General features: G+C 34.3%; 2 protein-coding genes across 9 annotated transcripts in view; one reads left to right on the top strand and one right to left on the bottom strand.

Moving 5' to 3' along the window:
- Positions 1 to 24,375, top strand: part of nrm (neuromusculin) — a 527,634-nt gene that overhangs the window by 406,338 nt on the left and 96,921 nt on the right. For all 8 annotated transcript variants that reach the window (XM_081975067.1, XM_081975061.1, XM_081975068.1 and 5 more), the window contains exon 4: positions 18,763 to 18,933. In XM_081975067.1, the coding sequence (XP_081831193.1) occupies positions 18,763 to 18,933 (171 nt within the window). The remainder of the gene's footprint in view (positions 1 to 18,762; positions 18,934 to 24,375) is intronic.
- On the bottom strand, positions 10,169 to 11,786 carry LOC145726139 (uncharacterized). Its single transcript, XM_081975113.1, has 3 exons — positions 11,028 to 11,786; positions 10,830 to 10,970; positions 10,169 to 10,769 (listed from the first exon to the last, which is right to left on the bottom strand). Exons 1-2 carry the CDS (start codon positions 11,454 to 11,456, stop codon positions 10,881 to 10,883), a joined length of 519 nt encoding a protein of 172 aa, XP_081831239.1. The 5' UTR covers positions 11,457 to 11,786; the 3' UTR covers positions 10,169 to 10,769; positions 10,830 to 10,880.

Here is a 24,375-nt window from a genome sequence, read left to right as displayed (position 1 = left end):
AATAGCAACCGTTATGTTGCGAGAGAGAAAGAGCTAATTGATTACAACCGCGTTACATAATCATAATCATTCCGAACCGAAAACACGAACGATGACCATTAATTATTCAACAGTTGCCCGGAATAATAAAATGGATCCAATTACGAGTAGGTTTCCGGCCTTCGGCTAAAACTTCGTTAAAATTAAATTAAATAAGCATTCGTCCGCGTTTTATGCAATCATCTCGGCAAACGAAACTATTCGCGTAAGGCCGCAATTAACGAAATTGGCCAATACGTTTGTACGGTTCGGTTTTGCCTTTTTGTTTCGTTATTTATAATCGATTGATAATCAGTTTATTTTCTTCAAAGCTTTACTTACACTCTTCAGTTTAATAATAAAAATAATAATAGTCTGTATTTAGCATACCAGGTGTCCAAAAGCACCCTGGACATAGGAGATTAACATGGGAAAATGGTTTTGATTTTTTTGCGCCTGTACGGTTCATTTAATGGAAAAACGCTTTAGATAAAAGTTGTAGAGCACATTTTAGGTTATCAACTTGTAATTTTTTCAATACCGTAGATTTGACCATTAAGACGAAAAACGGATCTAAAATTTGGAAATTTTAAATCTCGCGCCAAGCGGTCGTCAAGGAAAGTTTATATCCGGCCGTGCTACCAACCTTTCAATATCATAACAAATCGCTGTCAGTCATTCTGTAATCAAAACATTCAAAACAAGTTTATTTAGTAATAATTTTGACTTACTACCCACACACAAGTTGCGTTCATAACCTCATTCAATGTCTCTACTAAACGTATTTACTTTGTAGCAAAATTCTGTAAGAAAACACTGGTTTTTCTTGCAAATATTTAATGAGGATGACCGAATCACCTATCTCAAGCCTCTCCATAACACTACCAAACGATTTAAAGTGATGAAAACAGTGGACAATGAAGCCAGATCTTTGAAGATCTTGTGTAAAGGGACAACAACAAAGGGGCCAAATACTTCCTTCAAAGTGGTGTGATTTAGCTTCAATGTGCTTAACTTCATGGACTATCATCAGCGAGTGTCTTCATAGTTGTTGCAACTAAAACTTGAAATGATTCAGTGTTGATATCTGACTTAAATCTCGAAATTTGATGGGACTGTGAAATGCGAATAATCTTAAACTGGCTGTAAAACCTCTGAGAAACCCCTTCTAGGAACAGAATATGGACTTACACAGTCAAATTATCAGTCAGGTGACAAAACTTTTTGTATAGTCAAAATTTTACCCTTTGAGAATGACGTCAAGCAGGTGAAAAAACACGCATGTCTGGAATTAGATCACAAATGTTAACCTACAAATGCTTTGAAAAATGAGTGATCATGAGAGTTTCAGTTGACATCTGGAAACTGTTTCTTTTCGTACTCGAAAAAAAGCAGCACATTTAGAATTAGCATTTGGGCCTTCTGATTGTAGCACAGCATTTTTATACCTTTGATATTCGTTTAAATCAAAGTGACAGTAAATGTCAACGTTTTTAATTTGACAGGACGACAAAATTAACAACGTGCCTTTTTTACTAAAATTGTTTATTTCATATGTTTGATATGCGATAAACAAAGATGTAAAAAGATGACGTCATTCTCAAAAGGTAAAAATCCAACTATATATGGGTAGGTATTGTCAAAAAAACAACTTTTCAATTGAGCTATCTACATGAGCTGTTCTATTCTAGGTTTAGGTATTAACATAATAATTGTGTTCTTTTTTCCACACACTCAATTGTTCCAAAAAAAACTTTGTACACTGAACATTTGTATTAATTATTTTTTCTACGAATGTTTGCAAATAAACTACTTTGCATACGTAAAAGTGTGTGCAAAGTGGCACTTTCCCGCACACTTTTTAAAATGCTGATTATACCTTGCAACAGTGGTTTTATATAGACTATTATACATAAAATCTGCTTAGAATTTTGCGTAGAATTCAAAAATGTAATAATATTCAGGGGTTTCATATAAAAAACACGACTTTTTTCACATTATTCTTCCGTACAGTTTAGGTAAATAAACCACCTTGTCTCTGTCTTTGAAAATGAGGCTTGTTTCCTTAGAAACCAAAGCTCATTGTCAAACAACGCATTTATATGCAATTTAAAGTCTACAACAGTGTTTATTCTTACTTATTTAAGTTAAAAAAACTATTTTAATAATGGATATCACTGAAGATGAACTTCCGGAAGATGTTCTAAAAGCCGCCAACATGGCTAGTTTGCAATTGCTGCCTCTCAAATCGCGAGAAAAATACGAGAAACAGTACGAGTTGTTTACCCAATGGTGCGAACAAAAGGGGATAAAAACCTTAAAGGAAGAGGTACTTTTAGCGTATTTTGTTACTTTAAGGAAAGAATTCAAACCAACACCAATGTGGTCAAAGTATTCAATGCTCAAAAATGTAATAAAAATAAAAAGAGACATCGATATCGGTGAATTTTATAAGCTCACTGCATTTCTGAAAAAGCAGAATGTTGGTTTTAAACCTAAAAAGGCGAAAATGTTTACAAAAGAAGAAATATTCAGTTTTATGAACTCCGCACCAGATGAAATTTACCTGTTAATTAAAGTTGCCACTATATTCGGACTTGCTGGTGCATGTCGAAGGGAAGAGCTAGCCAATTTAACCACTACAGATATTGAAGACAAAGGAAACCTCATAATTGTTAAAATTAGGGATTCCAAAAATCATACAGCAAAAATGCCTTCTGAAATAGCAATTTTTTTGAAGTTGCCAAATCCAGAACTCTACACAGGGCACAGTTATCGTCGATCATCGGCAACGTTCCTGGCCGATTCTGGAGAAGGAATCACTGACATAAAACGCTTGGGGGGTTGGAAATCGACTACGGTAGCTGAAGAATACATTGATGAATCCACAAGTTATAAAAAAGGATTAAGTAACAAAATTCTGACCTTCCAAGTACCAGTATTTTACCTTCAGTTGCTCAATCTGCGATCAATTTAAAAAACGCGACCAACTGTACATTTAACATTAATGTTGTTAATAACATTAAATAGTTATAAGTTGTTGTTTTTAATATCAATAAAAATTAAAAACAAAATGTATAGATATTTCATTCGTAGAAAAAATATTGTTCCTAACACGTGTGCAAAGTAGTTTTCCCGCACTTGAAGCTTATCCGAACTCCGCTTCGCGTCGTTCGTCTAACTGCTTTCGCGTGTGGGAAAACATAACTTTGCACACTGAATAGGAAAACTACTATATTCACAGTTCAAGGTAGGTAGGTAAGGTAGTATACATTTTCTTTTTAATTGAAAAACTTAGGTACAATAGGTGGCAAAGAAAACTGGTCTTACCACATAAACAGTGAACTTTTCACCATACAAGCTATGCTAAAAACAACTTTGTCTTACTAACCTAATGTTTGTTTGGATAATAGTGGAGTTCCAAATTAGCAAAGGTAGGTGAAATGTAATGATTGAAAGTCTCTAAAGAGAAACAATTTGCTTCTAATTCAATACACCATTTCACTGGACATACCTTTACTAATCAAATGTGAACTCGAGTTACACATTACTTGCAAATAAACTATTTTTGGTTAGTAGACATTTTACAAGTATCCTTGTAGGTGAATGACGTTCAAGTTAACTAATAAAGCTACTTAAATATCAGTACTTACCTTACCCTGTAGAACTAGGGAAAAAACATTGATAATCAGTTATAAAAAATGCCTTTTTATTAACATCATACAATATAAAACCACTTAAACACTATGGTGTGTTGATAACACTACAAAACAGAAGGATACAATAAACTATCAGTCACATAGGTCACTAAATTGCACCACTTTTGAGGGAAGCATTTGCCCTCTTTTGTGGTCCCTGTACAGTAAAGCAACTTATCTTCAAACATCTGCAGGCCTTCCTAGTCCACTGTTTTTATCACTTTAAATCGTTTTGTAGTGTTATGAAGAGGCTTGAGATAGGTGATTCGGTCGTCCTCATTAAATATTTGCAAGCAAAACCAGTGTTTTCTTAAAGAATTTTGTTACAAAGTAAATAAGTTGAGTAGAGACATTAAATGAGGTTATAAACGCAACTTACCAGATTTTTGGGCTGTGGCTACTGATAAAGTATTTTTATCACCATTTATTTGTATTTTCTTCGCATTATGTGGGTAGTAACTCAAAATTATTACTAAATAAACTTGTTTTGATTACTGAATGACTGATAGCGATTTGTTATGATTTTGAAAGGTTGGTAGCACGGCCGGATATAAACTTTCCTTGACGACCGCTTGGCGCGAGATTTAAAATTTCCGAATTTTAGATCCGTTTTTCGTCTTAATGGTCAAATCTACGGTATTGAAAAAATTACAAGTTGATAGCCGAAAATGTGCTCTACAACTTTTATCTAAAGCGTTTTTCCATTAAATGAACCGTACAGGCGCAAAAAAATCCACCAACCAACCAACCAATTTCCCATGTTAATCTCCTATGTCCAAGGTGCTCTTGGACACCTGGCTCTAAGAAAAACAGTGCATCTCCTAAACTAACCTTAAAACTAGGCTACAAAAAAAGTTTAAAATTAAAAAAGCTTAAATTTACATTTTCAAAACTATATCTCTCACCCATTGAAGTTGTAGAGAACTTCAGGCTCTACATGATTGCTTCTAAGCATTTTTGTTGTAAAGAGTCTCCTAAAGACACAGAGAAAAATCACATGACCGAATGATCACAAAATTATACGGAACACACGTGACCTTTGGATCATCATATCGTGTTTAGATCCGAAAGAAAACGATTAATTATTAGTTGTCATTTGTGATATCTATTTTGCAATCTAAAATTTCAATATCGTTTAAGTATGAATGATATGATGGTGTCATCATATTATGAACGTTTCTAGCAGGTGTTCCTAATCCAGAAAGAAACCCCTACTTATTTAAAAAAATAAAAAAATTGTTTATTACATCCGGATATATGCGACAAAAACTAAAATTTCTGATGAAGAATTTTACTTGTTGGTTAACACAATTGATGTAGCATAAATGCTTACACTCCCATTTTCAAACTAAACAAACTACAAATCACTAAATCAGGAGTTAAACTCTAATTACAGGAAATTAAATTAAGTAACCAATCCCAGTTCTCTAGTTTGTTTGCCCTGCTAACGTACCTGCACAAATAACCCTCGAGTCAACAAAATTGCCAAACGGGTCCGGTCCAGTTATGGAACGTGTGCATGACGGCGTTTTATTGAGTTAAATTAATTTAACTTCCTCTTGGAGGACTGTATCCAGTGCTACAACAACAAAATAATTGTATTTGCGAACCGTAAAAAAACTGGCGGAATACTAAATAATATTTATAACTTTGAGGTATGCCTTGCAGTATCACATTGTTGACCACATACGGCAGTTTGGAATAGTCCGAGTTCGAGCCGGAATAGTTTAGGAACTGAGTTCGGTATCTTGAATGTCAGTTATGAGTGTTTCGATTCCTAGTTTTGGTTTGATAAATGCTCTTACGAGGTCGGTTCGAACCACTTCGCATTGTTTCGGTTCAACTATTTTCACCCCCTGCTTTCTCGTTCAGTAAAGTGAAATTGTCTTTTAGTGCAAACAATCAATGTTAATTATAATATGCGAAAGAACATTTTCAAAAAAATTTAGGTTTAAAAATACTGATGATCAGGAGTTGTTGAATGTAATAAGTTCAATTAAAAATCGTGCTACAGGTTCCGATATTATAAATATTACAGGGTGCGGAATAACACACAGTCTTCTCCATAATAATATAATCTCCTTCTATAGTGGAGAAGACTGTGTGTTATTCCGCACCCTGTATTCTTACACCTCCACTGCGAGACAATGGACTTCTACTTCAAATTATAAATATTAATTCTTAAGTTATGAGGTGACTAACTTTTTTGCGCAACCGCACGGTTTTTGCTCCATAACTTCTTTAGGAGACCCTTTATGACAAAAATGCTTAGAAGTAATCTTATAGACCATAAAATTTCCTACAACTTCACTTCAGTAGTTTTTTTTCGATTAGTGGACAAATAACCGAGTTATGAAGGTTTAAATTTGTAGGGTAACTAGCTTTTTTACGTAACTGCACGGTTTTTGCTCCATAACTTCTTTAGAAGACCCTTTCTGACAAAAATGCTTAGAAGCAATCTTGTAGACCATAAAATTTCCTACAACTCCACTTCAGTAGGTTTTTTTGATTAGTGGACAAATAACCGAGTTATGAAGGTTTAAAGTTGTGGGGTGACTAGCTTTTTTGCTCCATAACTTCTTTAGGAGATCCTTTGCAACAAAAATGCTTAGAAGCAATCTTGTAGAACATAAAATTCCCTACAACTTCATTTCAGTAGAATTTTTTCATTAGTGGACAAATAACCGAGTTATAAAGTTTCAAAGTTATGAAGTGACTAGCTTTTTTGCTCTATAACTTCTTTAGGAGACCCTTTACGTCAAAAATGCTTAGAAGTAATCTTGTAGAGCATAAAGTTCCCTACAACTTCACTTCAGTAGGTTTTTTTGATTAGTGGACAAATAACCGAGTTATGAAGGTTTAAAATTGTGGGGTGACTAGCTTTTTTGCTCCATAACTTCTTTAGGAGACCCTTTGCAACAAAAATGCTTAGAAGCGATCTTGTAGAACATAAAATTCCCTACAACTTCATTGTAGTAGAATTTTTTGATTAGTGGACAAATAACCGAGTTATGAAAGTTCAAAGTTGTAGGGTGACTAGCTTTTTTGTGCAACCGCACGGTTTTTGCTCCTTAACATATTTAGAAGACCACACCTTTTTTAGAAGACCCTTTATGACAAAAATGCTTAGAAGTAATCTTGTAGACCATAAAATTTCCTACAACTTCACTTCAGTAGGTTTTTTTGATTAGTGGACAAATAACCGAGTTATAAAGTTTCAAAGTTATGAAGTGCCTAGCTGTTTTGCTCTATAACTTCTTTAGGAGACCTTTTACGATAAAAATGTTTAGAAGTAATTTTGTAGAGCGTTAAATTTCCTACAACTTCACTTCAGTAGGTTTTTTCGATTAGTGGACAAATAACCGAGTTATTAAGTTTCAAAGTTATGAAGTGACTAGCTTTTTTGCGCAACCGCTCGGTTTTTGCTCCATAACTTCTTTAGGATACTCTTTATGACAAAAATTCTTAGAAGTAACCTTGTAGACCATCAAATTCTCCACAACTTCACTTCAGTAGGTTTTTTTGATTAGTGGACAAATAACCGAGTTATGAAGGTTTAAAATTGTGGGGTGACTAGCTTTTTTGCTCCATAACTTCTTTAGGAGACCCTTTGCAACAAAAATGCTTAGAAGCGATCTTGTAGACCATCAAATTCCCCACAACTTCACTTCAGTAGGTTTTTTTGATTAGTGGACAAATAACCGAGTTATAAAGGTTTAAAATTGTGGGGTGACTAGCTTTTTTGCTCCATAACTTCTTTAGGAGACCCTTTGCAACAAAAATGCTTAGAAGCGATCTTGTAGAACATAAAATTCCCTACAACTTCATTTTAGTAGAATTTTTTGATTAATGGACAAATAACCGAGTTATGAAAGTTCAAAGTTGTAGGGTGACTAGCTTTTTTGTGCAACCGCACGGTTTTTGCTCCTTAACTTATTTAGAAGACCACACCTTTTTTAGAAGACCCTTTATGACAAAAATGCTTAGAAGTAATCTTGTAGACCATAAAATTTCCTACAATTTCACTTCAGTAGGTTTTTTTGATTAGTGGACAAATAACCGAGTTATAAAGTTTCAAAGTTATGAAGTGACTAGCTGTTTTGCTCTATAACTTCTTTAGGAGACCCTTTATGACAAAAATGCTTAGAAGTAATCTTGTAGACCATAAAATTTCCTACAACTTCACTTCAGTAGGATTTTTTGATTAGTGGACAAATAACCGAGTTATGAAAGTTCAAAGTTGCGAGCTGACTGGCTTTTTTGCGCAACTGTACGGTTTTTGCTTACTTCTAACTTAACTTCTTTAACGGATCCTTTACGACAAAAATGCTTCGGATTTCGAGGAGAATTAAAAACTTTGATCTCACTCTTTATAATTTTAAAGCGTTGTTCCAAAAAGCTCTATTGTCATGCCAGTAAAGGTACTTTTTTGCAACAAATATGGATTCTCCTACCCTGTGTGACTTCTAAAGGACTAATTATGTTTTGAGATTTCTTAGCGTCCTTATTATTCCGTACTTTGTTTTTTTTCTTTTTCTCTTTTAGAATTGGCGTTAATTTAGGCCTAAACAGATGCTTTTGCTTTTCTATTTGTTTTTGATAACTAATGTAAGGATCATATTTTTGTGTTTATTTTTATGGAAAGTAATAGATTCCTCTTATTATTAATTGAGTTGATTAAAAGCAAAATAAATTGAGATTAATGTCAATGTCTAACCGTCACATAAATTAACTGCCTGCAGATATATGAAAGCTGGTTTAATATCACGAAACTGTCGTGCGCTTAACTTCCTGCGGCGGGATACTTTGTCAAAGTTTACGCCTCGGAGTGCGAAACGTTAAAGTTCAATACCGGTTTAGTCAAGTTGATGGTAGTTATTAAACTATGAGCGAAGATAAGTCAATTTCAAGGACAGTAAGCCACCAAAAAAGCGTTACATTACAAGAATGTTTCGTTGTTTTGTACCTCTATGGGATTGAATTTGATAGTTGTTCTGGGAACAAGGTTTAGGAATAAAACTTTGGACTTCTACGTTGACACAGCAAAGTAAATATTTTAAATTTGACAAATGAAGAAGCAAATGTTACATTCAAAACATTTATTAACTGTTACGTCACTCCATTTTACTTTTGCTATAGATTGGACTGAACCACTGGGTAATGACTCATTACTCACGGGTAGTTAATGGATGATCTATTCAAAACTAGTGAGTAATAAGCATTTTTTAACCTAGCCAAAAGTTAGTTGCGCATATCACTTAAATTATATGAATAACTGAAAATGCTTTTATTCTTAGTTAAATAGTATAGCAGACATTCTCTGAATATTCTGTACAGGTGGGATAATAAGGCTATTTGAACTTTTTTTAGCAGAACAGAGTATAGTCTAGATCTCTTGATATGCATGAAATCATATTCAAGAAAAGCATTTCTGCAAGGTTTAAAATAATATCATTACCAATCAAATGTGAACTCGAGTTACACATTACTTACAAATAGACTATTTTTGGTTAGTAGACATTTTACAAGTATCCTTGTAGGTGAATGATGTTCAAGTTAACTTATAGAGCCAATTAAATATCAGTACTTACTTTACCCTGCAGAACTATAAGGAAAAACATTAATAATCATTTCAAGAAATCAAGAAGAACGAATGGGCTGGAAAAACTTATTGTGGAGGGAAAGATCAATGGTAAACGACCAAGAGGAAGGTCTTCAACGCGCCCAACCAAAGAAACCATTGGTCACAGTCTGCAAGACGCTTCTCTTGCAGCTCAAGACAGAGCAGGATGGAGCAGGATCCGCGTAATAGAGACATGATGTCACCATGCTCTCCCGAGAGTAAAAAGGACAAGAGAGAAGAAGAATAAAAGAACTGAACGCTGAGGTGGCACTGATCCAGGAAATTTACTTGTTTCGGGGCCAGATCAGGGTGCGTATTCTTGAAACGAGGGAAGGGATTTATCAAGAGAAAGACCTGTAGAATGTGACAGGAACCCGCCATTGTCAGCTTCTTCTGTCACATTCCATCAACAAAGGGTTCGAGGCGAGGCCTTCATTGTCAACTGCAGCATGCCAATGTCTGGTGCTTGCATCAGGGACTTGGTCGCAATGAGGGTACCATTGACCATCAATGGTACAATTAGGAACTGTGTCGCCTGTTCGGCATATTTTCCGGGAGACTCGGTGTGTTCACCGGTCAAACTTGAGTCTCTCGTGAGGAAATGCGCAGAGGAAGACACTCCAGTATTAATTAGATGTGAGTCCAATGCTCATCACGAGCTCTGGGGCTCCACCGGCACCAACGGGAGAGGAGCGGACTTGCTGGAATTTCTGTTGCAGGGAGTGTCAGAGACCTTTTTTTTCACTTGATGTTATCCTTGGCATTCATTTAAAAAGCTATTTTTCGCCGATTGTCAGTAAACCTGTCATTTTATGCATTTCATGCCTAACGACAGGCTGTAAACAACCACTTTTACTGCCTAGGCAGTAAAAATTTTTTACTGCCGCTTACCTGGCGCAGGGACAATATAAATATGACATCGTTTACACAACATAAAATTTAACATTTATTAAGAAAAAACACCAAACACTATAACATTTTTGGAGTCAAAAATTCAAAAGTATATATAATTATTTATAAACATTAACAGTAAAATAAGAACATCCTTCTATTATTATTGATTTGTCGTTCACTTCGTTAGAACTATTTTTCAAATACACCGAAGAACTAGAAGTTTCATCTTTTCTCTTCCCACTGTCACTGCAGGTGGGAATATTCGCTAGAATTTTTTCACTAATCACACTTTTGCTTTCGACTGAATTCTCTATGTAGCCTTCAGCAACACTTGTGGACTTCCATCCTCCATGTCTTTTCAGCATTGTGATGTCAGCTCCAGAATTAACAAGCCAAGTAGCAGACGTCCTTCTAAAGCAATGTCCAGTGTACTTCTGAGCATTTGGTAGTTTTAAATAAGTTGCTATCTCTTGTGGCATAGCACCAAATTTATGAATTCCAATAACTTGTTTTAATGCTTTCAACCCCTCCAATATCTGAAGAAAAATCTTCGGCTTTCAAATCCAGAAGGACGATAAGAAGCATATTTTCTATACATGTCCAGGTGTTCTGATACCACAAAAGATCTCGGTCTCTTCGTTTTGGTATCAGGAAGGGAAACAAAAAATATAATCTAATTGCATTCGCACAAGTTCGTCACTTCTACATGCTCCGGCAATCGCAAGAACCGCCGCAACCTAGACAAAAATACTTGGTTATTCACTTAAAATTCGATCCAAAGTTCTGAAACTTACTTTGGTTGATAAATAGTTGGAATCTGGAGCTTCCGATAAAAATTTAATAACTTCTTCCTTCTCAAACACCTTAGATTTTTTGGGTTGGTATCCATCTTTCTGCCTTTTTAAAAAAGCCCTTAGTTTCAAATACTTTGCCAAATCTACATTATGATGAGTGCTTAAGGTGGATTTGAGCATAGAATATACACTCCACAATGTAGAAGACTTTAGTTTTTGAGGCAGCTCAGCAAAATATGCGATTAACACGTTTTCTGAAAACGAACCGATCTTCTTGTTCTTCCGGTAATCCATAAATCGGCAGTATGTGTCTTCATATATTTTTTTCGATTTTTCCGGTAGGAGATTAATTTCTACATTCCTGGCTGCTTCTCGCACCTCCGGAGGCGTTAGTGGTACATCGTCGTCACTCTCCATAGTCTCCATCATGAAGAAACAACTTATAAATTTGACGAAACTTTTAAATGTCAATTTTGGCTTATTTAAGATGTCTATTTAAGATCGTAATCATAGCAACCAAACAGGTATAATTATTATTGTAGGTACATCATAGGTGGACAGTTTTTATTATTAGAAATAGGAGAGGTGTATTACTACTTAAATATAAAAAGTTATTCTGATTGACAATAATCGGCGAAAAAATTATGTGTTTGACTCGGCGAAAATGCACATTTACTGCCTCATCTTTCTTTATGGCCTCGTCTTCGACTCGGCAATGAATAGCGCTGCGGCAGTAAATGTGCTACTTTTTCGCCTTGTAAAACAAATAACTATTTTTAGACGATATCCAATATTTTTTCTCTAATTTGTTACCTCTTATTAGACTAAAAAGGATCAAAGCACTCTAGAGCCGGTGCAAATTAAAATAAGGCCCTGCGTTTCCATTATCCTTGATGGTTTTCGGTTAAAACGGCCACGTCGCCGTTCGGTTTTAGCACTTTAATTACGAAGGTGTCACTTAACTGCCGGATAACCGCCGCCCGTTTAGTTTCACGTCTAGGACCAGTTTCACCTTTGCCATTTTGCTCCCCGGGTTGCCTCTTTTTCATTCGGTTGGGCAATTTGTCCAAAAGTCTAAACCGCAAAACGTTGACTTTGTTTATTTCGCAGCTTTTTCGGTCTAGAACGTGACTTTGCAATTTACCAGGTCGACCAACCCGGGAAGGTTCGTTACCGAACTATGCACGACGCATAATTGAAAACTGGACTAACTCAATTCCTGAAATGTCCAGGCCAGGCTTTGACCCGATTATAATCGAGTCAACTTCTAATTGGTCCTGCTGTTTAAATTGCCTTTCACAGTTGACCCAAATATGAAAATAATTATTTATGTAACTGGCTAGGAAAAGTTTAATGTAACGTACAATCACGAGCGTAACAGGTTACATACGGAATTTTTTCAAATTGAACTGTGCATGTAGTTAAATAAGTGAACCGTCTGGATTTGGAAAATACAGGTATGGTAAAAAACCGACTATAGGCAAACCGTGTAACGGACAGGGAAAGATTGATAAATGCATACGCGAGACAGAGACCGAAAACCTAAAAATTTTTTTTTAAAAACTTACTTTCTACCCGGGTGGAAAGTAAAAGCAGGTAATTTTTATCTTTCTACCTGGTTTACACATAAGAAATAACGTTATTACATACCTAGTTGAAAATAATAGTATATTACACACCGGGGTGGGAAGAGTTTCATTACTGTCGAGAGATTAGTTAGATAGCCGAGACGCGAAGCGTCGAGGTTTAGCTAGGATCTCGAGACAGGAATGAAACTTCCTACCGAGGTTTGTATACTATTTTATTTACAACCATATATGTAATGCTGTCATTACTAACGTCATTGAAGGTTGGGAAGTATCATATTGCGCACCTCTACTTCCCGCCCTCACTTCCCGCCCTCACTTCCCGCCCTCATTTCCCGCCCTCTAAAATTGTGATTGTTAATATTTTAAAAAAAAAAAAAGATGATTGAATCAAATTTTTTAAATGTCAGATAAAGTCGGATCGATATTCAGTTCGCAAATAATAAATTGAGAAAAATGTCCTGGATTACAATTCGAATTGTATGCATTCTAACGGTTATAATACCTATAATACATTACAATACTAAAATTAACATGATCTAAACTAAAACAAACTACTTATTGAAATTAATGGTTACATTTGAATTATTATAAGTGTTTATAGAAATATTTAGGCCAGTACCAGCACTGGCGTCTCCAACAGTTGTCTCTTTGGTCGACAAATTAATTTGCTGCTGAATGACTGAGGTTTGTGAACTACTTGCAACAGCTTCAGAAGACATGGCACGTTGGGACAGCATAACAGAAAAGCAGAAGAAAAGCATATAGAAAAATGACTGCTTGGTAGTTTTTTGTTAAATGTAATATTCTAGATATGTTCAGAATGAAACAATGATTTGTAAATTTTGATAGAAATATGATGGTTGTAAATAATAGTATATTACATACTCAGGTGGAGGGTGTTTGATTTCTGTCGAGAGACTAGGTAGTTTAACTTTATCTCGAGACAGAAATTAAACTTTCTACCGTGGTTTGTATACTATTTTATTTTCAACCATTTATCAAAATCTCATCAAACTTTTAATAAATCATTCAGTTGAAATATTGATTGCTAATAGTCTCTAACAATAAGGTAGTATAGGTGTACGAGTAGTTATGACTTCAACCACAATAAACGTCTGGTGATTTGTTTACAATCTTGACAACGTCATTATTGTCCTATTCTGTCTTGAATATTTTGAGCTGAAACGTTTCTTAAAGTGCTTTTAACATGGAGATTTCTGAAGACGCAGATGTTCCTCATCATCACCTGAGCTGCGAGCTGTTGCAGAGATGGCGGCACAGTCTCTTAAGTACAAAAAGTAAGCCCAGATATGACAAAACGCATAATGACATTCACCCGGGTGGAAAGTGACATTTATCCGGGTGGAAAGTGAGTACTTTCCACCCGGATGGAAAGTAAAAGCAGCTAATTTTTATCTTTCCACCTGGTTTACACGTAAGAAATAACGTAATTACATACCTGGTTGAAAATAAAATCATTAACCTCACAATGAAACAAAAAATAAACAAACAGGGACAATGTAAATGTAGATAATGTCTCATTTGATTATATGTCTATGCTTCTTAATCCAAAACTGATACAAATCTTACTGTAACCCATTCTGTTACGTATACCAACCAAAATGTGCAGGGTGTCTCAAATTCAGTGGTTTTATGGTAGAAATCGTTAATTTTCATCAACAATCGAGCCAGTTAGTGGCCGCATTCGTTTTCACGCCCCATGGAACATTTTAAGGAATATCTCCTATATAATAATAAGGCAAAGCCTAATAAGGCAAAAATACCCTAATGCAATCTTGTAGAAAATAAAATTTTCTACAACTTTCCCTTTTTCCACTTTTTAAAATTTTTCAAAATAATCGAGTTACGTTTGATCGAACTTTGATTTAAAACCTTTTTTTCTAATTTTGGCATATAAAGTGACACTTTTCAAAACTGATTAGAGTGACAAAACGTTTTACTTTTCGTAACCAGTTACGAAAAGTATCACTTTATGTAACTAGTTATGAAAAGTTCATTTCATCACTCCCTGTTTTTATGCATTTCCGTAGAAACATATGGGCGACATCCATCATAACATGTTGTTGTCCCAGTTTATACAAGGTGCTATGAAAGTGAATATTTGTGTTAAATCACTTTAAAAGATGGTTTTTACCGCTTTTTGGTCAAAATTAGAAAAAATTATGTATGCAACACGTTTCGAAAATGTCTTATTGTGTAACTCATACACGCTACTCATACTCGCCCTACAAACATTCATTCGTTACACAAAATCGAACTTTTCGTAACTGGTTACATAAATAGCTATTATGTGCTTTTACTCAGTTTTTAGGGAATACCTACCTTCCTGAGGAGGCCCTTTAGGGCAAACGTATCCTATTCCAATCTTGTAGAGAGTAAAATTCTATCAATCAATTAAATTTCCCACAACTTTCTCATTTTACACTTTTTTTTAATTTTTCAAAATAACCAAGTTACGTTTGGTCGAACTTTGTTTTTTTCTTTTTTGTGTTTTGACACAGTTTTTAGGAAATATCTTCCTGAGGATGCCCTTTAGAGCTAACGTACCCTATTGCAATCTTGTAGAGAATGAAATTCTCTCAATCAATTAAATTTCCTACAATTTTTTTAAATTTTTCAAAATAACCGAGCTGCGTTTGATCGAACTTTGTTTTTCTCTTTTTTGTGCTTTGACTCAGTTTTTAGGGAATACCTTCCTGAGGAGGCCCTTTAGGGCAAACGTATCCTATTGCAATCTTGTAGAGAGTAAAATTCTATCAATCAATTAAATTTCCCACAACTTTCTCATTTTACACTTTTTTTTAATTTTTCAAAATAACCAAGTTACGTTTGGTCGAACTTTGTTTTTTTCTTTTTTGTGTTTTGACACAGTTTTTAGGAAATATCTTCCTGAGGATGCCCTTTAGAGCTAACGTACCCTATTGCAATCTTGTAGAGAATGAAATTCTCTCAATCAATTAAATTTCCTACAATTTTTTTAAATTTTTCAAAATAACCGAGCTGCGTTTGATCGAACTTTGTTTTTCTCTTTTTTGTGCTTTGACACAGTTTTTTAGGAATATCTTCCTGAAGAGGCCCTTAAGGGCAAACGTACCCTATTGCAATCTTATAGAGAATGAAATTTCCTCAATCAATATTCACAAAATATTTTTAAATTGGATGACAGCCTTCACACAAATTAATTTTTTAGGGCAACAATGATCCTTACGCAATTATTGACAAATGGAACTGGTTTTACTGTTTGTAAAAAAATAATTTCTCAAATATAAATAATCAATGAAATTTTTAGTAGAAAAAATATTTTATGGTGTTTGTGTTAGAAGTGTTTTTAAAAACGGACTTTTAACACTCATATCATAAAAAGCTATTACGTTACAGTTTTGCATGAAAAAAAAAAAACAAATACGGTAACAAAAGCGGACTAATTATTAAATTGATTTTAATGAAGTAATAATGATATTACACCTGAGTGTAGTCGAAAAATTTAATAAAGTCTAACTTGAAAGAGAAAACTATAATGTGATTGATGCATAGTCGTATGTACGTTTAACTCCTTTTGAAGTGGTTCTCCCCGAATCTAATCTCCTTTACCGGTGATTAAATTTCGTCTACGTACAAAGCGAGCCGGAATCGTAGGTGAAATATGATTGGTTTGCGTTTAACTCGCATGATCGGCTACGTAAAGGGTGCTAGTGCCAAATTAAGTTATCTGATATGAGCCCTTCAAAGCACGTCGTCACGCATTCAGCCATATAACCCTACTATTTAAGACGAGACAAGTTTCGTTGTTAATTCTGGAACATTGTCGCATCCAATCTGCTGTAAAGTGTTGGAAAATGTTTACGAGAAAAGTAAAATATTATGAGCGTCCAAACATCAACTAACAGTAATAATTAGAGTCCGGATTAAAAGGCACTAAAATTGTGAAAAAAAAACACCTAAAAAGCGTAACAATTTTTCTCAAAAAAGCACAAAACTCTGTCAGAGATGTAATTTTTTTTTAACTTTTCAAAAGTTATAGCCATCTGTTATTTCAATTAAAATAATAAAGTTAGGTACATTTTTGAGAAAACAGAAAACATTAGCAAAAATCAAGCACGCCACTGGAATCACATCAAAAAAGTGCCTTAAGAATGTTTATGCACTTTAGGGATTAAAAGTGCACTTTTAATCCCTCATTTGAGGGATAAAAGAGACACTAATTAATTTTAATCCCTGGGTGATTTAAAGTAAATTCTTCCAAATTAAACAATGATTTTATTGAAATTTTATTTATTTGTTAAAGTGTAAGGACGAAAAAGGATAATTAACATAAACATAACTTAAATCTAGTTCTTATTATTATATATATTTACATTTATATTGACTTTGGTGCAGTTTGCAAGGCTAACGAAGGGTGGACAATTGGAAGCAACATTTTTAGTAGTAAACATATTCTGCACATACGTAGCAGTCGCCGTTGCTCATTTTCTGAAATTGATCTTTCTATGGTTGATGCTGATGCCATATCAACATCGGAGAAGACATTGGTGAATATTTGATCGGCAACATTCTTCTTTTGATACAATGAATTTTCAACATAACGTTCAGCAACAGAACTGCTTTTCCAGCCACCATGTCTTTTCAACACATCTATGGTTGATCCAGAGTCGGCAAGTAAATGATGATCTGCGAAAACAATGCCCAGTATATAGGTTTGCGTTTGGTAGTCTCAAGTAGCCAGCAATTCTCCTTGGTAGCTGTCCAAATGTATTTTTTCCTATGGGCTGAGTCATGCATTTCCCATTTTTGTAAGACACAAAAAATCGTGTATGCTTTGTAGGTGGCCTTAGACCAATATACTTTCTCACTAATTCCACTTCATTCGTAGAATTTTCGCCAGACGTTTTTATCACAAACAAGCGATCCTTTCCTGATTTTGTACCCCGTATATTTACCAGAAAAAAACTTTTATGATCCGAGACATCGTTGCAGTCTAGCTGGCAGAGCTCCTTTCCTCGACATGCTCCAGCGACTCCCATAATCAGCACCACCTGCAACAAAATTGTCTCCTGTCAGTACATTTTGTAGTTTTGTAGACAAAAATAATCAATGGTGTTATTTTTAGTAGTGCTATCAAGAAAATATTCAAAGTAAAGAAAATAATCTTACCTTTTGGGCTAGATATTGTTCATCTGGAGCATTTTGAAGAAAATCTCTTATATGGTCGAAATCCAATGTCTTGGACTTCTTCGGCTTATAATGGTCATTCTGTCTCTTTAGAAATGCCTGGAGTTTACTGTATTTGCTGATGTCGACGTTTGCTTCAGATATTATCGTGGCTTTGATCATGGAATATTGGCTCCATAGAGAAGATGCCTTGAGCTTCTTAGACTTCTGCAGGAAGTAAGCCAGGAGCACCTTTTCATCCGTAAAATTCTCTGCATTCTGTTCAACGCACCATTTTTGGTAAACAAGAAACTGTTTTTTGTAAGCCTCGCGAGATTTTTCTGGAAGAAGGCTAGCGATGGCCTCTTGGGCGGCCTCTTCAATGTTCATTTTCAAAAAATACGATTTTTCTGGACTCAACTGATTGACATTTGTTTTGTGCCATAGCAACACTTCCAAGGCACAATAAATTTTAAGTGAATCCACCATGCCAACAACAATCAATAACAACTATCAGTAATACGAGAGTACCGTTGTAACCACTGTTAGTTTTGTAATTTTTTTTATTTTTAGTTTCTCGCATTCTAAAGTGCATAAAATAGTATATAAACCTCGTGACTAAAGTGTCTTTTAATCCCTTAAACCTTTCGCCGCGGGATTAAAAGAACCACTTTAGTCCCTAGGTTTATAATATACTATTTTGTTATTTTTTTTGTTTAATAACTAGACATGTTTACTAGTTTTTTTCTATCTAGCCGGAAAATGTCAAAACACTCTAAATCCGGACACCCAGTAGAAGGTACTATGTAACTTGATAGAGAACAGATATTTAAACAAGGCAGACTTATAGTAGGACATGCAAGTCAAAGTGTGATGAAGAAAGAAATTTCTCTTCTATTCCCTTGCATTTCAGTTCCATTGCTGTACTTTAACAAATTACGCAACTCTGAAATTAACAAAAATTTTATTATTTGCAGTTAAACCGGAAGTAGTGCGAATAATCGGCATCGATGGCGTTTCAATGAACAACGGCTCGATCCTAGGTCCGAAAGAAGAAGGCGAAGAAGTGGATTTAGTGTGCGAAGCAGGCAGCGGCAAACCCATCCCCAGAGTGAATTGGTACAACGGCAGCACATTGATATCGAGAGGTAAGTCTCGTGTCCTAAAGATTGAAGGCGGCTTTTAAGCTTTGGCTAGGAAAACGGAAATACAGTGAATCGGAAGCCAAAAAGCCTGCGGGTCCATAAAACACCCGAAAATAAATTACACGACACAAAAGCTCTTACGGAATTGTCGCCTAATATCGGGAACGATCGTGCCAGTGACAGTCGATGAATTATCCGGCCCAAATTCCCCGAGACATTAGTATCTCGTGTCGATATCCCGAGCTAAATATCTTTTCCGAATATCTTTTTCCTTTCCCCTCTTCATGTCGTTCGGTTTATATCCGTCGGTTTGCGACCGCTATATGACAGTACGGTGATTATCTCGGAATTGAACTATAAATTCGAGGAAATTTATCGGTTGACGCGGGATATTTCGCAGCTTTACGCCTGGCCTAAAAGTATTTCCGTAAGCGGATTAAGCTTTTAGGAGATAGACAGTCAATGACGTCACTTTTGTCCCGTTTTCCACCTAGCAAATGCAACACTGAATAATTTAACCGTATCGATTTGGGGTGTATCGAAACCCGGACTCTTGGCCCCCCCCCCTATAACGAAATTAGTCCCTTGACAGCTTGAGAACTGCTGAACTGGGAACATGTCATTTGCTGGTCTTTGTGGTTGCACAACTGCATTTAAACATTAAGCCCGACATAAAGAGCTTGTTTAGTCCACAGAGCGATCAGGGTCAAGAGTCTTTGAATTTTACGGTTTGCTGATTTGGCACTTTATTTTGTTGTTTTACTTTTATTCAAACTTAATTTTTCTTTCTTAACAAAAGAGAAGATTTTGTTGAGTTGTATCAGTGTTTTTTTAATTTTATTTTTAATATTCTAATTGACTTTTAAACAAATTTGATCTTTTGGTTTCTACAAAATCAAATAGAGTGATTGTGTACTTATTTGTAATATTATATTGACGTTAGTTTGTATTATTTTCTAATACTATAAATAATTTCCAGACAAAGCCTAAATAGCTTCAAATTTGCTCAAAAAACTAATGTAATCAAGTTGGAAATTGCAGAATGACTAAAATTTATCACAAAACATTCTCCACCAAGTTAGTGCAGTTTTGATGGAAGTCACTTAGTTTTGGAAAAATGGATTAAACTGACTTTTTACTCAAATCACAGTTTTCAGTTATTTTGACACAAAAGTGACATAAACTGTTTAGTACTCCAGAACTTAAGCATTTAAAAACACTATACAAACGAGGGTATAACGATCAGATTTAACCTGCTAGAGGGCGTCAAACTTAGTTGAGCTTATTTGCGGTTATTTTAGAGATAATATCCAATTTGTTATATTTTTCAGTACCTATACAGGGTGATTCACGTGGATAACGTATTAGAAATATCTACACCATTTACACATGTAGTTTAGAAAATATCACTTGGATTTTAAAAATATAAGTTGGATTTTATTTTAGAAAACGTAAGTTGTATTTCAGATTCGTCACTTGTATTTCAGAAAAGGTCACTTGTATTTTAGAACGCGTTATTTCAATTTCAGATTTTTTTGTGTTTCTATGTGGTTATTAGTTTATTGTTTTTTTTTAATATCACTTTAAGCAAAAAAACCCGCCCATCGAGAGTATTAATTTATATAAAATATACATGGTGTCCCATAACTATATGACAATCTCTCGGGGGCATGCAGGGGAGGTCAAAATAATACGATTTGTTCATATATTTTTTTTTTAAGTCACTCTTTAGGGAAATATTGAGCCCCAAAGAACTGCCTTTGTTTTTGGCGTAACTTTTGAAACACTTTGTATATTGTAATGATTATTGGGTTTAATGTTTTATCGAAAGAGACCTTCTATTTGATATGAAAACCAAGTATCTCGTCTTCGAAAGGCAGGAACTAATTGGACCTAAGACACAATTTGCTTAAACTTTGACAGCTGTCATTATTTTCAGCTGCAAACGCCATTAATGGATACTTTTGACATTTTTATCGAAAAATTGTACTCTTCCTTTATTTCGATAAAATGAACGGTTTTCGAGATAAATTGATTTTTCATTGAACTGCTTAAACCACAATGTTTACTTTTTTTACTCAACTTTAATTTTCCAAATTACAAATGACCACGTCTAAAATCCAACTGCTCTTTTCTATAATACAAGTGACTAATCTGAAATACAAATTGCAATTTCAAAAATCAAAGTTATTATTCTAAAATTGATAGTATCTTTTCTGAAACACAAGTGATATTTTTTAAATCCATCTTATGGTTTCTAAAATTCAGCTGACGCTTTCTAAACTACATGTGTAAATAGTGTAGAAAACCACTTGATTTTTTAGTTTTTCAAATTAAATTGTCCGTTGAATTCTGATTTCAGTGTGACACTGAATTGCCTCAGAAATAGTGAAAAAAATAAATAAAACTAATTTTTCTTTAGTTGGCTTTGAATTAATGAGAAGTTTTATAAACATACTTGACAGAAAAAAATCGAGGTATATTGAATTAAAACTTTATCACAAATTTGATAGTTAATAATATGAAAGAAAGCCAGCTCTAAAATAACCGTAAAGGCAAAATTATTTACTTAAAACTTGGGCAATTAAAATTTAAAAATGGTAAAAAATGCCTTAATTTTAAATTCAGTGACCAAATGGCGGCAGTCACAGTAAAACGGACACCAGATTCGTGTTCTTCATGCCAAAATTAGTTAAAATGACCACCTTGACACGTCTAAACCCAACATGTTGTGGTCAGTATAGCAATCCAAGAAAAACCTTAATTTGAAAAAATTTGGTTGTATTTTTCCAAAAAATCTCAAATGTATCTGTCACGTGACGTTGAGCAGGAACTGCTAAGTTGCTCCGTTGTGCCGCTAGAGGGTGTTAAACATGATTACCTACGTTTTTCGTACATTTTTCTAAATATCTCGAAAGCGGTTTAATTTAGCAGTGTAAAACTTTTATTATGTTTGCCTCTTAAAGAGGTACAACTTTTATTAAATATAACATTTTTGCGTACAACGCACCGGTTGATCTTAAAAAATAAAAAAAACACATTTTTGACATTTTTAAAGGGGGTAACCCATGAATTTTTTTGGAAAATTTTTGAATTTTGGAAATGGTTATCAACTGCCTTAATAAGTATAAATTAATGGAAGAAATGTGACGTAAGGTGTCATGTCTTAAAAACTGTCAAAAATGCCCTAATTTTAAGGTCAGTGTCAAAATGGTGGCAGTTACAGCAAAACAGACATCGGATTCGTGTTATTTATTTCAAATTATTATAACTGGCTCCCTTCCTGTCCTATAACATGATTTTATTTTGTTATTTAGCAGCAAATTTTAATGTAAAAGGGGGATTTTTAAATTGACACAACACAACACGACCCAACTCTTGTGTCTAACAGTCTTAACAACTAATGTTGTGTTACGTTATGTTGTGTATAAATCCAGATATTTTGTCTTATAATGTTCCTTTACTGTTTCTGGGGGTTAAGTCACAATTCCGAAAGGGTCGCTTTAGCCTGAAAAAAGTCTAATTTACCTTACCGTTATAAGGGTTATTAATACACTAACGTGTTTCAAGCAAGATTCGACCTTATTTTATTAAGTTAAGTATTGTAATAAAAATGTTACATCTCTATTAAATTAATATTACACCGGCTTCATAAATGAGCCAACAAATTATCTGTCTCGGTGTTTCAAAAAATTTTTTTTTTTAGATTCTGACAACATTGCACTTACTTAACAATTAATTTCGATTGTAACATAATTCTAAATTTACATATGAATGAAATAATCAACCATACTCTAGAACACTCTATTGTAACTGGTTTCTCAAAATTGCAGAGAACCAATAAGCAATATAAAGAAACTGATCAAAAAAACATTGAACATATGCCGTTTATCGAACGATTTCCAATCCTGTGGCCAGACCGACTAAACTAAACATGAACCCTAAAAATTTTCTTTCTATGGCGGTTTATATAAGCCGGTTTAGTGTAATAGGTTTTCGTGCAACCTCCATCCTCTAAACTAATATACGACGGTCCAGCACGATCCCTCTCACCTTATAAAAATCCCAGTGTCGAATTCCGGTCACGTGTATGCTTTCCTTTTGAGACCGTGGATGACCGGCTTTATTGGATATTCGCAAATCAATATTCTCTATGTCAGTGTTGCTTGTAGGTTCAGCAGTTTTCCACTTTTCAGTTATCAGTTATCAGGATTGCTTAACTCAGAAAGTTAATTACAGATGTTGCAAAAATTATTTATACAACCTTGATTCCTTGAACTAATTACTGAACAAACTGAATTTGCCCTTCTACATGGCACTTATTTCAAGCAAAATTAAGTCTTAACAAATCCAATAGCACTAATATTGCAGCTTCTTTGAGAATCAGTTTTACACAGTTGAGGTTATACCTGACTTGTGGATTGCCTCAAAACAGTTGTGACAATGATGTTAATCAATCTGTAGTTTTGGAGCAACTTTAGAGTCAGATTTACATAGTTCAGTTAATGGATAACTAACTGCTAGTTAATTGTCACAAATAATATTTGACTGAACATTAAGACAAGTTCAGTGAGTCTCTTACTTTGTGATTTGTTGGCCGATTTTTACATCATTGAAGTAACTTTTGGTTAACCTTCACGAATCGTTAAAGTTAATAAAACACAACTTCTTTCTTTATCTCAAAACTTAACAAGTTGCATGTTTTTAAAGCCGAAATTCGTTTGAGACACATCACTGTACTAATGATATTCGCCCTTGCAAGTGACGGTAATAATAAACAAAAAAATACCTTACTGAAATTAATAATAATATGGGCTTGTCAGAAGAACAATGAAATATTTGATTTAATTTGATCTCTCTTTTATTGGGTTTCCCTGTATAATATTCCTCAATATTAAGTATTAATATCGAAATTGCTTGTTCGGTAATGGGTTATCTATGCCGACAAAGCTACCACCTTCAGGAGATGATGCTCACACGTTTGAATATTCCATTATTATTTCAATATTCATCTATTCCATAATTTAAACGCACATACATTTGAGTGACTATGCGACCATTTGAATTAATTGAATATTTGAATTTATTGTTCACTGAATATTTGAATCAATAAACGTATAAAAATTCCAAGCGTAAGTTTTAACAATTCATTCCACAAAACCATTTGATTTTGTTGATATAGGTTGAATAATTTTGTTCTGTATATTAATCTTTATTTTTATTCTTCTCAAAAATATATATTTTAAGGGTAAAACGAAAATTTGACGTGGAATATGTCAAAAAACGTGCGTTCCAAGAAAAGACCAAATTGAATTTCAAAACACTACTCTGGAAACTTAAACTCGCTTAAATAAAAAAATAAACAAAAATTTAACAATGTGAACATTTTTGATCAAAATATGTGTTTTTTTTTGTAAATTGGAAATAATATTGTTATATCAATAA

Source organism: Ips typographus, linkage group LG3 (genome assembly GCF_016097725.1).
Source record: "Ips typographus isolate SLU linkage group LG3, UJ_Ityp_2.0, whole genome shotgun sequence".
Taxonomy (NCBI): domain Eukaryota; kingdom Metazoa; phylum Arthropoda; class Insecta; order Coleoptera; family Curculionidae; genus Ips; species Ips typographus.
Note: the sequence above shows the minus strand (reverse complement) of the source record. Positions and strands in the feature narration are given on the sequence as shown.

What these genes read in the sequence shown, in the direction of transcription:
- LOC145726139 (XM_081975113.1), bottom strand. Translation starts at nt 11,456, where the DNA reads ATGATGGAGACTATGGAGAGTGACGACGATGTACCACTAACGCCTCCG. An exon ending in CCAACTATTTATCAACCAAA is followed by an intron (nt 10,971 to 11,027) that starts GTAAGTTTCAGA and finishes ATTTTTGTCTAG; the next exon opens with GTTGCGGCGGTTCTTGCGAT.